Below are 15,082 nucleotides of genomic sequence, written 5' to 3'. Positions count from 1 at the left end.
GTACTCTGGACTCACTACAAAAGAGGTTTGCGATTTGGCTTACGACTATGCAAAAGTGCTAGGAACGAAGTGTTCGGTGTCGTGGAACGATAGGGCCATTGCTGGTCCAGACTGGTTTCCAGGATTTCTGAAAAGACATGGTGATCTCGCTATTAAAACTCTCCAAGCAACCATACTTGCACCGAAAAAACAATGTCGACGAAGATTCAAAGATGATAACGACTCTTCCTCAGGACAACGATATATTGTGTTCAGTTTCTGGCGATCCATACAGTGCAAGTACATGTAGCGTGAAGTTGATTCAGTGCATTCGATGTAAGGAATCGGCGTACGAAAAGTGACGGACGCAGAACTTATTTTACGTTTGTATTAACTGTGACTGCTGATGACCTCCAGGTATGGTACTTCGTAGAAGCAAAAGAATAAAAATATTCAAACTAGTTTGCGGTGCATACTGATAAAAACGCAACACAACTTGTAATAATAATTACTCCTCTTCTAGCTATACAGTAGTTCAATCATAGGAATTCGTGTGCAATTCATAAACTACAATCAGAAGCAAATTAAATGCAATTAGCTAATTAAGCCTATTGGAGGAGATGTAGGCTATCATTTGATAATTTTGTTCATTTTGTTATGACCTTTCAGTTTGCAGTTTTGATTCCTTACCAATGAGTTAGTTCTGTTTTCATATCAGTTTTGGTTTTCCTACAAAGCTTGATGTAACAATAAATCTTTTTATGTTGAGAAAATATAGGCTACAGGTCCTCCTACTGTCTTCTCTGTTTAACTAGTGTAATTTCCCCTTTCATTTAATTATGTTTTAATTCCCTTTCAAACGCTAAGTATTCAATGCTGGTAACATTTACAGTCTTTTTCGCATTAGTAATAGTTGCAGTAATAATATATACCTATTTCTGGAAACTGCCATTAGAATAACATGTGACAACTCACCCCGCATATGGGGTACATTGTCACAACTGTATTGATCATAAAACAAACTTCATAAGTCCAATTCAGAACGAGCTACATTGGACAGAGTAATATATGTTATGCACAAGATAATCAAGTATGTTCATACTAAAAATTATAATTTTCAGCCTTACATGAGCGGAAAAAATAATGGTGACAATGTGCCCCGGTCTTCTTCTTCTTCTTCTTCTATTATTATTATTATTATTATTATTATTATTATTATTATTATTATTATTATTATTATTATTATTATTATTATTATTATTATTATTATTCGTGAGAAAACAAGTTCAGTGCATCAGATTCATATCCTATCCAAGGTATTTATGACCAGAGTACATGATTTCCAGGGGCTATGGGGAACAATCATTCCTGTTCGACGACGTTACGAATCGCCGGAGTAAGTATGTTTGTATCTTTCAACATGTTCTTCTACTTGTGCAAGTTTCAATGCGATAATCGTCGAGGAGTTGGATAGCTTTCCTTGTTAGTTATTTGAGTTGACTACCTTATTCATAGAAAAGTGCTTCCCTAGCGTGTGTTCCTTACAACGGAGGAAGAGAAAGATACTTAAGGTGGTCAGGTGAATAACGAATACAGCAATTGGATGTGACCACATTCCCTTATAGGTTCAACTGACAAGGGAACCTTCCGAAAATGATAGTTGCAGTGAAAGATGTGACCTATGCCAATTGAAAGAGCTCTAACAGAGATGATCATTCCCAAAAAATTAGCTGCCCATGACAATAGGTACAAGTAATATAAGGGGTTGAAGTTCGGGAAACAGCAAGGTTGAACAAGGGGGGAAAAGTGCAAATTCCGCAAAAAAGGTGGGCACGGCAAAATAAAATGCTGACAAGTGATATATAGAAAGAGACTTGCCATAATAGGGAACAAGTGAAGGCCACAAGTGGGGTTAACAGTGTTGCCAACTGCAATGAAAAGAACATGTTTTGCAAAGAGTACAATATTCAGTGTCAACCTGTCATGTAGAACATAAGATATGACGTATATAATCAGTGGTACAATCTAACAAAAGAAAATATAAAAAACAGAAGTACGAAGAATACGGAAAAGACGGAGTTGGCCATAATGCACCACGTTTGATCACGAGCTGTGCATATTAGAATGAATAAAACAAAAAAGCACCAACTATGCAGGAAACCGACGTACCTAGGTTCGAAAAGAAAAACGAGTTCCGGAGTTGGCAACACTGGCCTTGAAAATCCAGACAATTCTAATATAGTTAGGCCACTCGCTTCACAAAAAGGAAAATTCCGGCAACAGGCATTAGCTTTCGCATCATTTGTGTATGCTCGTCAACATTGTACGTGCAATTGTTCGATGAGACAATGGTCCAAACAGAAGATACATTTGCAGTGAGCACAGCGGAATACTACCAATCCGTCACATATGGTACAATAATCGCCTGTGAATGTCTCGAAACAGTACTCTAGAGGTGTCGGAACCTTTGGTGGTCTTTCTATCACATATCCACACCTGTAGAAAGCAAACATAATCAAAGGCTTGAATAAACATGCCGTAAACTGGTAATGGGTTAAGGCTTGAAGTTTCAGAAAATTCTCGCGGGACCAAATGTTAAAGTGAGTATCTGATAACACAAGCTCTATAACGTAGCGCACAAAGTTCTTGTATGGTCTAAAAACATAAACACACAAGTGGTTGTATCAGACCCGTGGAGCCAGGAGGGATCAGCTTAACTTTGAAATTCCCTCCGGATGGTACATGCTCGTAGAGCAAGTTGGTGTCTTTGTTCGCTGTCCAAGAATCAACAAGTTGCAAAACATCAGTTAGGTTTCTTTCTGCCAAACTTGGCCAAAACATGTTGGCATAAAACACGTTTAAATCACTCTTCCGCATGTTTGCGATTGTATTTGGGAAGGCATTAATATTCAGAAGAGTTGACAAAAAGGTTTTGGTCTTCTGGGGTAATGTTCTTTGCCTTCTGCCACATGCACATACATTGGTGACAAGAGAGTTCCATCAGCAGAGATGACAGGCATTATCATATACGAATGTGATGAAGACGTGATGACGGAAGAAACCTAACTGATGTTGTGAAGACCACCAAAGGTTCCGATACCTCTAGAGTATTGTTTCGAGACATTCACAGGCGATTATTGTACCATATGTGACGGATTGGTAGTATTCCGCTGTGCTCACTGCAAATGTATCTTCTGTTTGGACTATTGTCTCATCGAACAATTGCACGTACAATGTTGACGAGCATGCACAAATGATGCGAAGGCTAATGCCTGTTGCCGGAATTTTCCTTTTTGTGAAGCGAGTGGCCTAACTATATTAGAATTGTCTGGATTTTCATGGCCAGTGTTGCCAACTTCGGAACTCGTTTTTCTTTTCGAACCTAGGTACGTCGGTTTCCTGCATAGTTGGTGCTTTCTTGTTTTGTTCATTCTAATATGCACAGCTCGTGATCAAATGTGGCGCATTATGGCCAACTCCGTCTTTTCCGTATTTTTCGTACTTCTGTTTTTTTCTATTTTCTTTTGTTAGATTGTACCACTGATTATACACGTCATATCTTATGTTCTACATGACAGGTTGACACTGAATATTGCACCCACTTCATATAGTGCTCTTTGCAAAACATGTACTTTTCATTGCAGTTGGCAACACTGTTAACCCCACTGGTGGCCTTCACTTGTTCCCTATTATGGCAAGTCTCTTTCTATACATCACTTGTCAGCATTTTATTTTGCCGTGCCCACCTTTTTTGCGGAATTTGCACTTTTCCCCCCTTGTCCAACCTTGCTGTTTCCCGAACTTCAACCCCTTATATTACTTGAACCTATTGCCATGGGCAGCTAATTTTTTGGGAATGATCATCTCTGTTAGAGCTCTTTCAATTGGCATAGGTCACATCTTTCACTGCAACTATCATTTTCGGAAGGTTCCCTTGTGAGTTGCTTTGTGATCGGGAGCATTGTTAGTCAAGAAAAGCATATTTTTTGTGTGTTTTTTTCTTTCTTTCTTTCTTTCTTTCTTTCTTTGAATGGAATGCTTCGCATAGACGTTCTATTTGGTGATAGTTGCAGTAATGTAATGTCTAAATTTCAGTAATTATCAGAATCCCTGTGCAATCTCTAGACATCGATATCATTTACTTTCTTTGCATTGTGGCTATTGAAAGACGGGTATGTAAAATGTTCCCGCTCTATGCGCATCATTTCGTCATTTCAGAATCATAGTGTTGCACTCAGGAGTCATTTGTTTTCACCTTGTTTGAAAATGCTGCCACTGTTCTGATGTGCCGCTAAGACATGTGAATAGGTGACTGACTGTTCCTTCGAAATAGAAATCAGGAAGCCACCGAAAACAGTTTGTACAAATGCCGATTTTTATGAAGTGTAGTCTGATCCATAGTTCAGTCTAATCAAAGTCATAGCAGCATGAAATAGTAATCCTTATGGCCAAAAGGCTTTTCTCGCTGGTCTAGGGTCAGCGCTTGTGTCTTTTGGTGCACGTGGTTCTAGATTCGATTCCCGGTGGGAGAGCACAAAAATTTAATTTCACAATCATTCACTTTTATTAATCATCCGTCTCCTTTAGCGTAACTGTTCATTGTTAAATGAAAATATTTTATTTCAGTTTCCCTATCAGATTTCAAATGTAACGCGTTAACAGGTGATTACGGGTCTGCCAAGTTTGAATAGTTCAATATATTTTCTCATATAGCTCCATTTGCTTTGTCTCCTCAGGCAGAAAAAATATATGATTTCTGCAAAGATTACTTATATCAAAGCACTTAAAACTAGCTTTAAATATTCAGGCTTTCCAATGCTCTTGTATTTCCTGTTTTTCCTATATATTTGCGTCCCTTCTTATAAACTCCTATGTTCCTACATTTTAACGAAACCTCCTATATTTTTGTGACATTGCTACTTCTACTTGCGAAAATAACGTAAGGAAATAAATTGTGGATAGTTGGAAGGCTTTTTGTCTCCAGAATAGGTTGGTTGAATGAAGACTCTTCTACTCAGAGTTATCAGAGCTATCAGAGTTCTGCTATTGAGGTTTGTGAAGCCAGATGTGTTGGAGAAGAAGGAGGGTACTGACTGGTGCAGTTGATTTCAACAACTGCGAATACCATCTGCGGTAACCTGAAGTTCAAGAGTTAGCGCGAACTGTAATAGCTAACTGCTCAGAGCTGCAAAAGAGGGAATTCAGGGAGGATGTGAAGCGATTCTACATGTGTGGTTTCAAAACTGCGTAAGAAATTACCAATATCGAAACCATTGTTGAAGTATTTACAGTGTGTACATCCACTATTCAAAAAGGAGGTTATTTGTTTATCCCTTGCACGGAATCTGGCAAAAAAATGAAGCATGTATATATTTGCAGATTGTAAGAACATTGATGTCTTCATGGACGAGTGGAAACTCTATTCTGTGGAGCCACTTATCGAAGATTCTTGGTTTATAGAAGAAACTGAGATGGTGATCTCAGATACTTGCGCGTGAATCAATACTGGGTAAGAGTATGCAGGATGTCTACCAGTCAGGGAATTTGTAGGGCCAGGGAATTTCATTATGTGCCAGGGGAAAATCTTTCCCTAGACCTCTATAATGGGAACTAGCCTACAACTAGCTGGGGCTTCACTCTAAGACCTTCGCGCTAGCTCAGGCTACGGTCTCATACCTCATAAACCTACAAGCATGCCAAATTTTGATGTTATCACCCTACCGGAAGTACCAACATTTTGGGGTGCAGAATATGTGCCACTTAAATAACGTGGGAAAGATTATTCAGTTTCCCATAAAACCCACAATTTCTTCTTTAATTCTGTGCAGTTGGAACCTTTGTTGGTCGCTCTTCAGACAAACAAACCAGTAGTTCCTTTTTTATATACAGACCTTACGTGTGTGATGATGAATTTAATGATGAGGTTCTGAAGTCATCTGTTATCAGTGAACCAGTGGTAAAAATAGATGCGTTGAAAAAAGAAAATCAACTTCTTTACCATGAGTGTGGTATTGGATTTGCTGCAAAGGCTGCCCTGAATAAGTGAAAGTAAAATACGGGAAGATTTAGAATTCCAAAAAGGAATGTGACACCATTTTGGTGGCAAGATTAAGGATCGTAGTCCCCTGAAATATCCGTTAACCAAAGAACTCACTGCTTTGAATTCTGAAATTATCGTTACTCAATCAACATTGTCAGTACCAGTCATTGTCATAGTGGTGTGTGTCTTGATGGGCATTGGCGGTTGGAAGAAGTTTAGAGGACTATGATGTACAGAGTGCGGCAGTGGAGCGGGTGATTTTAAAAACGTTATTACGAGAAAATGATATTTATTTGTGAATTTACATCACTGAACAGAAAGCAGTGTTGCACAAAATAATAATTAAAAAAAAAAAAACTATTGCACCACAAAAGATTTTTTTTTTTTTTTTTTTTTTTTTTTTTGTCTGTCAAAGATCGAGTTTTCTTGTGTGTATATGTCAATTCGGGAACTGAAAAGTTACATTCAAGAAGAAGTTTCGAGAATGCTGCAAAGAGTAATGAGTGGCCTTAGCAAGAGGGTTACTGAATGTGTACAGCGGAATGGCGATCATCTGCAAAATGTCACTTTTGGGCACTTACGATTTCGGTACATTATTTCCTTTATTTCGTGTCACATTGTGTTCTGTTTGGTGACTTAAACCTACATATAACTAAATAATTTCATGTCTAGTTTGTATTCCAACTTATTAAACCCAAATAACTTTCGTCATTTTCTCACTTTTAAATCGCCCGATCCACTGCGGCACTTTATATGTATGATTTTATCATCCTCTAGAACCTAGAATGTCATTTAAGAAGTCTGGCAGTGATCGTGTGTGGGTATTAAAAATGTTCCAGGAAAAATATCGCCTCTTGTACTTGAATGGTAACAGGCAACTGACGTAGCACTCCACATAACTTGTAGAAATAAGCATGCTTCTTAACAATCATTCAGATAAAAAAAAAAAAAACGCAAATCTAAGTTTCTTTTTCATTACAGTATTATGGTTTCTTTTTCACGGAGGAGTAATTTATTTATTTTATTTCAAAAGGATTTCTGTAATATATATATATATATATATATATATATATATATATATATATATATATAATATGTGTGTCTAAGTTTTATAATCCGTGTCCCATGAGAGACATCGTACTTAAAAAATGACAAAAGTTCAAATTTTTAAAATTCATATGTGTAGGAAGAACTTACCAGTGTTGTTACTATAGCTGCAGTGAGTATAGTGCCATATATAATTATAATAAGAAAATCAACTTTAATATTTTACCTTTTCATTATGAACTTCATTTGTAAAGAGGAAAAATTTTTAAATTACGATACTAAACCAAGGAAGTAATTTTCACCTGTTAGAGTTCAATGAACGGTTTTCATGTTAATAAATAATAATAATAAATAGAGAAGATAAGGTGCTGAAGCAAATGGTGTTTGTTGCAATGTTTCTGAATAATACAGTCATAAGATGTACAAGTATATGCTAACATTAGGAAAGTCACTAATTGGCATGCACTACTTAATAAAAAGTACCGCCACTCACAAATGGGCTGGGATCACTGTTTTTAAACAACAGTTTTGTGTTGCCAGTGTATATGGTAATAGTATATATTTTTTTTAAAGTATCAAAAATGGTTAAGGAACATACATACATACATACATACATACATACATATATATATATAATTTTATTGGATCACTTCATATGGATTGACTCTCTAGCTTTTATTTCATCACACTTCTGTGCATCACCTACTATTTATATATCATCACAGTTGATCACAGTTTAGTATTCAAGTTTCAGGAGAATACTATTTTCCATCGATTTGAGTGTCCTTTCTATACATCAAATAGATGTTCTTAGCTATATGTTTGATTTTTATACACAGGTTAAGTTTCATACTTCCAATCAGTTCTTATGGGGGAAAATTAAGTTCCAATCAAATTTCACAAATAAGTATAGAACACCCAACTTAAATATACACACACTACTAGTGAAAGCTCATAACATGAATCTATTCTTTTACCCAATAAATAGTTACGCAAAATCATCTTTGTAAAGAATCATGCTTTTTTTGTCAAAGTTTTTTGTAAGTAAGTGCACAACTACTGGTTGCACATATAATTTACCAGGTACAGATGTTATTGCCACCCCATGTAATTATTCGATGCCATCTGTCCATACCAGCAAAATATGGGGAAACTGGTTCTACACTGAAGGAAAAAGCTGGCAGTTTAAGGCGGGACAGTGTTGCTAGGCTGGAAATTGCTCTAGAAAGGTTCTACTTTAAAAACTGATACAATGTGTAAAATAAGTTGAAAGTCATCTTTTTCATGTGATTTTTAAATTCCGATTTAATTGTTTTTAAATCATAATATTTTGATGTACAGACGTGTTCAAATTATTAGACTCAACATTCAGTTTCTGAATATTTTACTGTTCTTACAATATTACGTGAGAAAATACGTTCGAACTTAGTCCAAATTAATACTTTGTAATTCTGTCCTAATTTCTAGTGGGTGTGGCATATGCTTTTCAATATCAATAAAACAAATGCGTACGTAACATTCAAATATAATTATTATAAAGTGTGTATATCCAAATTGGAAACAAAAAATGAAATGGAATACTTACAAGAAAATTATCTCTCACACAAGGCTTAATATTTCTTATGAAATCCCTTATTCTTTATTAAGTCTTATCCTTTGTGGCATTCTATGTACGAGTTTAGTACATTTTGCCTTCAGTTCAGCATCGTGATACCACAAATTCTTGATTTCCTTAATCAATAGAAGTTTGGTTCTAATGTGCTTCTTCTTTAGCTTTTCTTTCATGAAGCTCCAAAAGTTTTCAATCGAGTTCATATCAGGACTAGTGCCTGGCCACGGAAGAGCACTAACTTTGTTGTCCTCGAAGAATTTTGTCTCAGCTTTGGCTGGGTGGCATGGAGCTCCATCATACATCAAGATGAATTTTACGTCATCAAACTAGAGTGCAGTCTGGAAAAGCAGTTTTTCTTGAAGAACTTGTATGTATTAGTCGTGCTTCATTGTTCTCTCTACTATATACAGTCTTCCAGGCCCGAAGACAGAGATCATACCCCAGACCATGATTGAAGTAGGATGCTTCACGGTTTATTAAAGACATTCCAACTTGAATTCCTCCTAGGTCAACGTCGCACATATTGTGAACATTCATCAGACACAAAGGTACATGATTCATCACTGAGAAAACACTATTCTCCAATCGTCAGTAGTCCAATATTGTAGACCTCGTGCTCATTCGAGACTTTTCTTTGCCATGATTGGAGTAGACTCTAATTTTTGTTTTCTTTCTTGACCGTGTGCTTTTATTCCCTCAACTCACAGAATCCTTCGAACACTTCCAGGCCAAATGTCTGCGCCATTCCCAGCCATTTTTATGCTTAAGTCTATTAGAAGTTGCACATCTGTCTCCCAGAGGCAATCTTTTTAGTTTTCTGATACCTCTTAGCGATAGCTTTGGTTTTCGCCCACACTTCCCAATCCTATTTTGACTCTTGTTCATTTCAGCAGATATTCTACTCACATATTTTTGTTCTATCCCAACTCTACTAGCAATGTATTGCCGTGTATATCTTGTTTCCACCAGAAGTATTTTGTTAACTTCCGTTTCACGGTCTTTTGCTTTTCCTACTATGATGCAATTCCAGGACTACACAGAACAAAAGATTGATACATGACACACGTCACGATCATTTTAAACTGGCCTATTCGAACTGTTGAACGCTTTGAATCTCGTCAACTTCTTACGACAGCAACCACAATACTTCAAACTGTAACTTGTTGATAGGAACCACAATAGCTATCTACAACTGAAACACCAGTTTCAGAATTTCTCCCCCTCATTAATACCATCTGCTATTCAACGGTGATATCACCATTTCAACTGTACAGTAAACAAATGAAGGATCCAACATTGGTCGTTTAACCATTAAATTAAATGTTCTAGAACTCTGAAATTAGGACTCCTACATCAGTTATACTTTTTTCGAGCGTGAGTCTAATAATTTGAACACGTCTGTAAAATTGTTGCTTTTTTTTTGTTTATTGTTGATGCACAGAAAGAAAATAATTTTTATATATATGTATTTCATGACACTGAACGCACAGAAAGTGAGAAAAACACTTACTACCAGTAGGACACAGTTCTTTCATGTAATTCCGGAGGACCATTTCACTGAACTATCTTCCTGTCGCACACCTTGCTCACAATATGTTAAAAAGAGAAACATTGTGCAAATGTAATTTTTCGATTATACAAATTCACTATAAAAGTCTCTACAATTGTAAGGATTTTAGTTTCATTTTTAATTTCTAGCTTCTTTATGGTATATTCATAATTATCTGATTCACTGCTGCACTCTATGCATCACTATAAAACAGTTCGTTGAAATTGAAGAATCTACTATGTCTGCAATTTGCCTACTTCTTTCCTTCGAACTCATTTTTTTGTTTGTTTGTTTGTTTTAAGAATACAGTACTTGAAATTTTAGAAAAGACCAAAGCAAAACAGTCATTAAAAACTGTTTCTTTTTTCTTTCAAAAAGCAATTTTTTTTTTCTGAATCCTTGTGCAACTATTTTGAATTGAATGAAATTATATATATATATATATATATATATATATATATATATAGGGTGTAACATAAATGGATGGCCAAAAGTGACGAGCTGATTGCAGACATCCAAATAAGTAAAAATGTTTCTATAAACATAGGTCCGATGCCGCTTTGTTTCCGAGATACAGGGTGTTCAAATGTCGAGTTCCTCCAATGGCTCAATATGAGAAAGTGTATGGAAATGTTCAATATTACGGGAATAATACAATTAAGTGGAATTGTGTCTGTGCAAATACATTTACACTAACATAAAGAATGAAACTAATCAACATTTGAGGCTATTGGGTTGCCAGTGTTGCCAACCTGATACAAAGTGTTATGTTTTCAAATAGCACTAGACGTCCATACGTTAGCATATGATTGCGGACATCAAAACGTTCCTAAACGTGATTCAGATTCCACTTCATTTTCGAAAAAACAAGGCGTCCAAGTGTGATGTCAATTAACGGCGCACAATAGAAACAACGGTTCATAGATCACAACTCAAACGAAAGTGTTACTATGTCGTTACAAATGAATGTACATGAGAATAACTTACGTATGAAGCCACAAAGTAATTTAATGTTAAAAGTCACAAAGTAATGTTGGATAAGTGTTGCCCACATCGCGTGGTTGTCTAGTGTTATTTGAAAACATAACACTTTGTACCAAGTTGGCAACACTGACAACCTCAAATGTTGATTAGTTTCATTCTATGTTAGTGTAAATGCATACACTATACAATCATAATTCCATTTGATTGTATTATTCCTGTAATATTGAACATTTCCATACACTTTCCCATATTGAGCCATTGGAGGGACTCGATATTTGAGCACCCTGTATCTCGGAAACGAAGCGGCATCAGACCTATGTTTATAATAACATTTTTACTTATTTGGATGTCATGCATTTATGTTACACCTTGTATATATTCGCATTCACTTCAGATTTTGTGATGAATGTTTCTTGTTATGTCGCATCAAAATTAGAAACAAATTGAAGACAGTTTAGAGCCACCTGGAAATTTGTTTTGAAAAGAGAAGCTACGTCTCGAGGTCAAAGATCACCGACAGAGAGCCAGTCATAAGCACCGTGGAGGTGGTTACAAGTGGAAGACCCTGTAGAAAATGACAACATAGAATGTTTCCGCTCTGTAACACATGTTTCAGAAGTGTTCATCTACCAAAGTGGACACCTGAGCGAAATACTCACGGTCTGGCATCAGGACAATCGTGCGATTCCAGATGTCAATTTGTTTCTTATTTTGATCCGAGTATAGTTGTTTTATTTGCCTTTAAAAATGAAATGAGATGGATTCCTAAATTTTCTTAAGGAATGCCTCTTGTTAGTTGTTTAGTTTCTCTTTGGAAGTAAAATGAAATGAATTTCTAAAAACAAATAAAAGAACTAACAAGAAACATTTTTTCTAAAATAAATGCAGTGTGAGCATACTATAGATTTGACGATTGAAGCAAAATTTATTTTCAGATCGAATGCAGCAACATGTCTGGCAGATACTCGCGAACATACAATCGAAAACATACAACTGCTCATTCACAAGCCAGTATTCAGTTTGACAGAATTTTCAATACTAATCGTCCATCTGCAGCTAAATCAGCAGGAACAGTTGGAAGATGGGGAATAACATCCTTTACATCAATAAGAAGTTCAAATATTAACGGTAAGTCGTAAAATTCGGACATCAAATTAAAACTGTTTTAATGTCTTTTGTGTTTGGCAACTGTAGAGATGTATACATACAGATACAAATTAAAACTGTTTTAATGTCTTTTGTGTTTGGCAACTGTAGAGATGTATACATACAGATACAAATTAAAACTGTTTTAATGTCTTTTGTGTTTGGCAACTGTAGAGATGTATACATACAGATACAAATTAAAACTGTTTTAATGTCTTTTGTGTTTGGCATCTGTAGAGATGTATACATACAGATACAAATTAAAACTGTTTTATGTCTTTTGTGTTTGGCAGCTGTAGAGATGTATACATACAGATACTAAATAAAGTTTGATGCAAGTTGTGGTGTGAATATTGAAATGTGTATGAAGTATCCGGGAGGTGATCCATATGTCCACACGTGTATAACATCAATTTAAACTATACTCACCTACAGTGTTCTTAGACACTGCCCAGCATGGGAAAATTTGGATCTGTTATTCACAGTTCGTTCGTAGCTGAGACGTCAAAGTGTCCATCTACTTCAGACGCATCATTTTGAAATTACACTGGAAAAAAGTAGTGGAAGTGGTGATAAAACAATTAGGATCAAATTGTGTAAATATGCAGGATAACAAAGGATTACGTATGTCCAGTACATATGATGTCAGTTGCATTTTTTATAACATGTAGAGACAAGCGATACCTTGTACTAATACTATATAGTATATACCTATTCGCCAGTTGTGGCGTCTGGTGAATTTACTAATTCAGTTCTCACAATTTTACAGTAACGGTCTAAAATTTATAGAATCATTATGCCTAAGGAAGAATCATGAATAATACTGGAAGCCATCACACAAACAGAAGCGCTTTTGATATAGGAGTAGTTTTGGTTACTTACTGCTGATTCAGAACCATCTAACCACTGAAATCATCCTGGGCAGTTGCAGTACCAAAGTGATATTTCGTCATGGCAGAATTACTTAACAATTTTTTTAAGGAGTTTGTGTCCTGTATAATGTAATAGTGAATGGACACTTGTATACCTGATTTTTTTTTAAAGCTTCCCTGTTCCTATTGATATTCATACAATGGAATGTTGCATATACAGTTTCTTGACCCTTGGTTTACTCGTCTCAAGGTAATAATAGTGTTTTCTGTGCTAAATTCGCATACCACTCACAAATGATTCGTCCTTTACCTGTATGTATTTAGTGTAATGATTTCTGTAGCAGTGTAAGCAGTTTGAATGTGGACAGAAAATCGCAACCCACTTTGTTTTGGAAACAGATTAATATCGAAATTATAGACATCAGATTACTTTCTCTAAAGTGATAATTGCAATGGGCAAGGTGCATCGAACTTCAAATTAAAGAACAAATTGAAGATTGAACAAGCTGCAATATTGCTATTTTTTTGTATTCGAGCATAAAAGCTCAGATACGCTTTCGAATCTTCTTACATTTTTACAAGAAAACAATTAGCTTTCACTTAAACTTTCTTGCACAAAGCTCCGGAGGGCTGAAGGCCACGATCTGGCGAATTTAAATTCAGGAATGTGTGGCCAGCACATTACGAATCGATTTTTTTTTTTTTTTTTTTTTTTTTTTGTTTTGGGTTTGCATTTATTATAATTATTATTTTTCAAGTAGCTTCATAATTCACTCCATAGTTCAACCAATCTGCTACGCAATAAAAAAAAGCTATTATAAACTTTAGATTAAGGTAATGTGCAGTGTCAATTAAAAAAGTTCAATTTTTGGTGTTTCATCCCTGTTTTATTTATTTTATTTCAACTTGTACAGTGAATGTGTTCATCGTTAGACGTCAAGTAATTTGAGAATTGTATAATTATTGTGGTGTAATTTGAATTCTAATATTTTATAATTTTATATTTCAATATGAAACAATTAAACATTGCTTTAATTTATGGTTTTATCCGAATTCAAAATATTTTCTTTATTATTATTATTATTATTATTATTATTATTATTATTATTATTATTATTATTATTATTATTATTATTATAAATCACTTAATTTTAAACTTTCCTCTCTCCTCGGTGTTCTATCACGTAACATTATGTCCCCTTTTCTTAATCTTTTGTATCTATGAATGGATTTACATATAACCGACGCATTGATCTTGTATGCTCCTCACATCTGTTTCAGTTGTTTGTCTAATGTATGTTAGGCCACACTTACATGGATCAAATAAATACTTAAGGTGTCTAATCTTTCTAAATCTAAGAAAGAACGCCCTCCCCGAAACACTATGCACTAATGCCTTCTCTTCTTTCACTGATTACTGTCGGCCCGTAAATGGCACACAATTCCTGAATTCCGTCCTTTCGTGTTTAGAAATCATATAACAGATCTAACTTCACATTTGGCAGAATTTTGTAGTAGACAGCCATCAGAATTTTGTAGTAGACAGCCATTTCACCTTACTGCTACTTGCACATGCAGAACTCCAATCGAACAATTCGATCTCTGTTACAGACACAGAATACTAGGGCATGCTCAACTTCATCAGTGTTGCCAACCCTGCGTAAAATATTATTAGCCTTTTTTGACATGCATATCGTACTATTGGTTTTTGTGATTTATTTCTACTTGTATATTGAATAAAACTATTGAAAGATATTTTATAGGCTGTTAAATATTACAGCATGCGGTCGTATGTGGCACTTTTTAAGTTCACCGTAGCATACTTGAAATTTTTCTACCAGGACACTGGAAAT

At 35.5% G+C, this 15,082-nt stretch overlaps 1 protein-coding gene across 2 annotated transcripts in view; it reads left to right on the top strand.

Annotated features, from left to right (window-relative positions):
- LOC145686363 (uncharacterized) overlaps positions 1–15,082 on the top strand; it is a 154,458-nt gene that overhangs the window by 16,412 nt on the left and 122,964 nt on the right. For both annotated transcript variants that reach the window (XM_081759626.1, XM_081759625.1), the window contains one exon: positions 12,147–12,339. In XM_081759626.1, coding sequence (XP_081615752.1) covers positions 12,147–12,339 — 193 coding nt within the window. The remainder of the gene's footprint in view (positions 1–12,146; positions 12,340–15,082) is intronic.

Source organism: Thermobia domestica, chromosome 5, assembly GCF_964235325.1.
Source record: "Thermobia domestica chromosome 5, izTheDome1.hap1.1, whole genome shotgun sequence".
Classification (NCBI taxonomy): domain Eukaryota; kingdom Metazoa; phylum Arthropoda; class Insecta; order Zygentoma; family Lepismatidae; genus Thermobia; species Thermobia domestica.
This window is presented reverse-complemented; position numbering and strand designations above follow the sequence as displayed.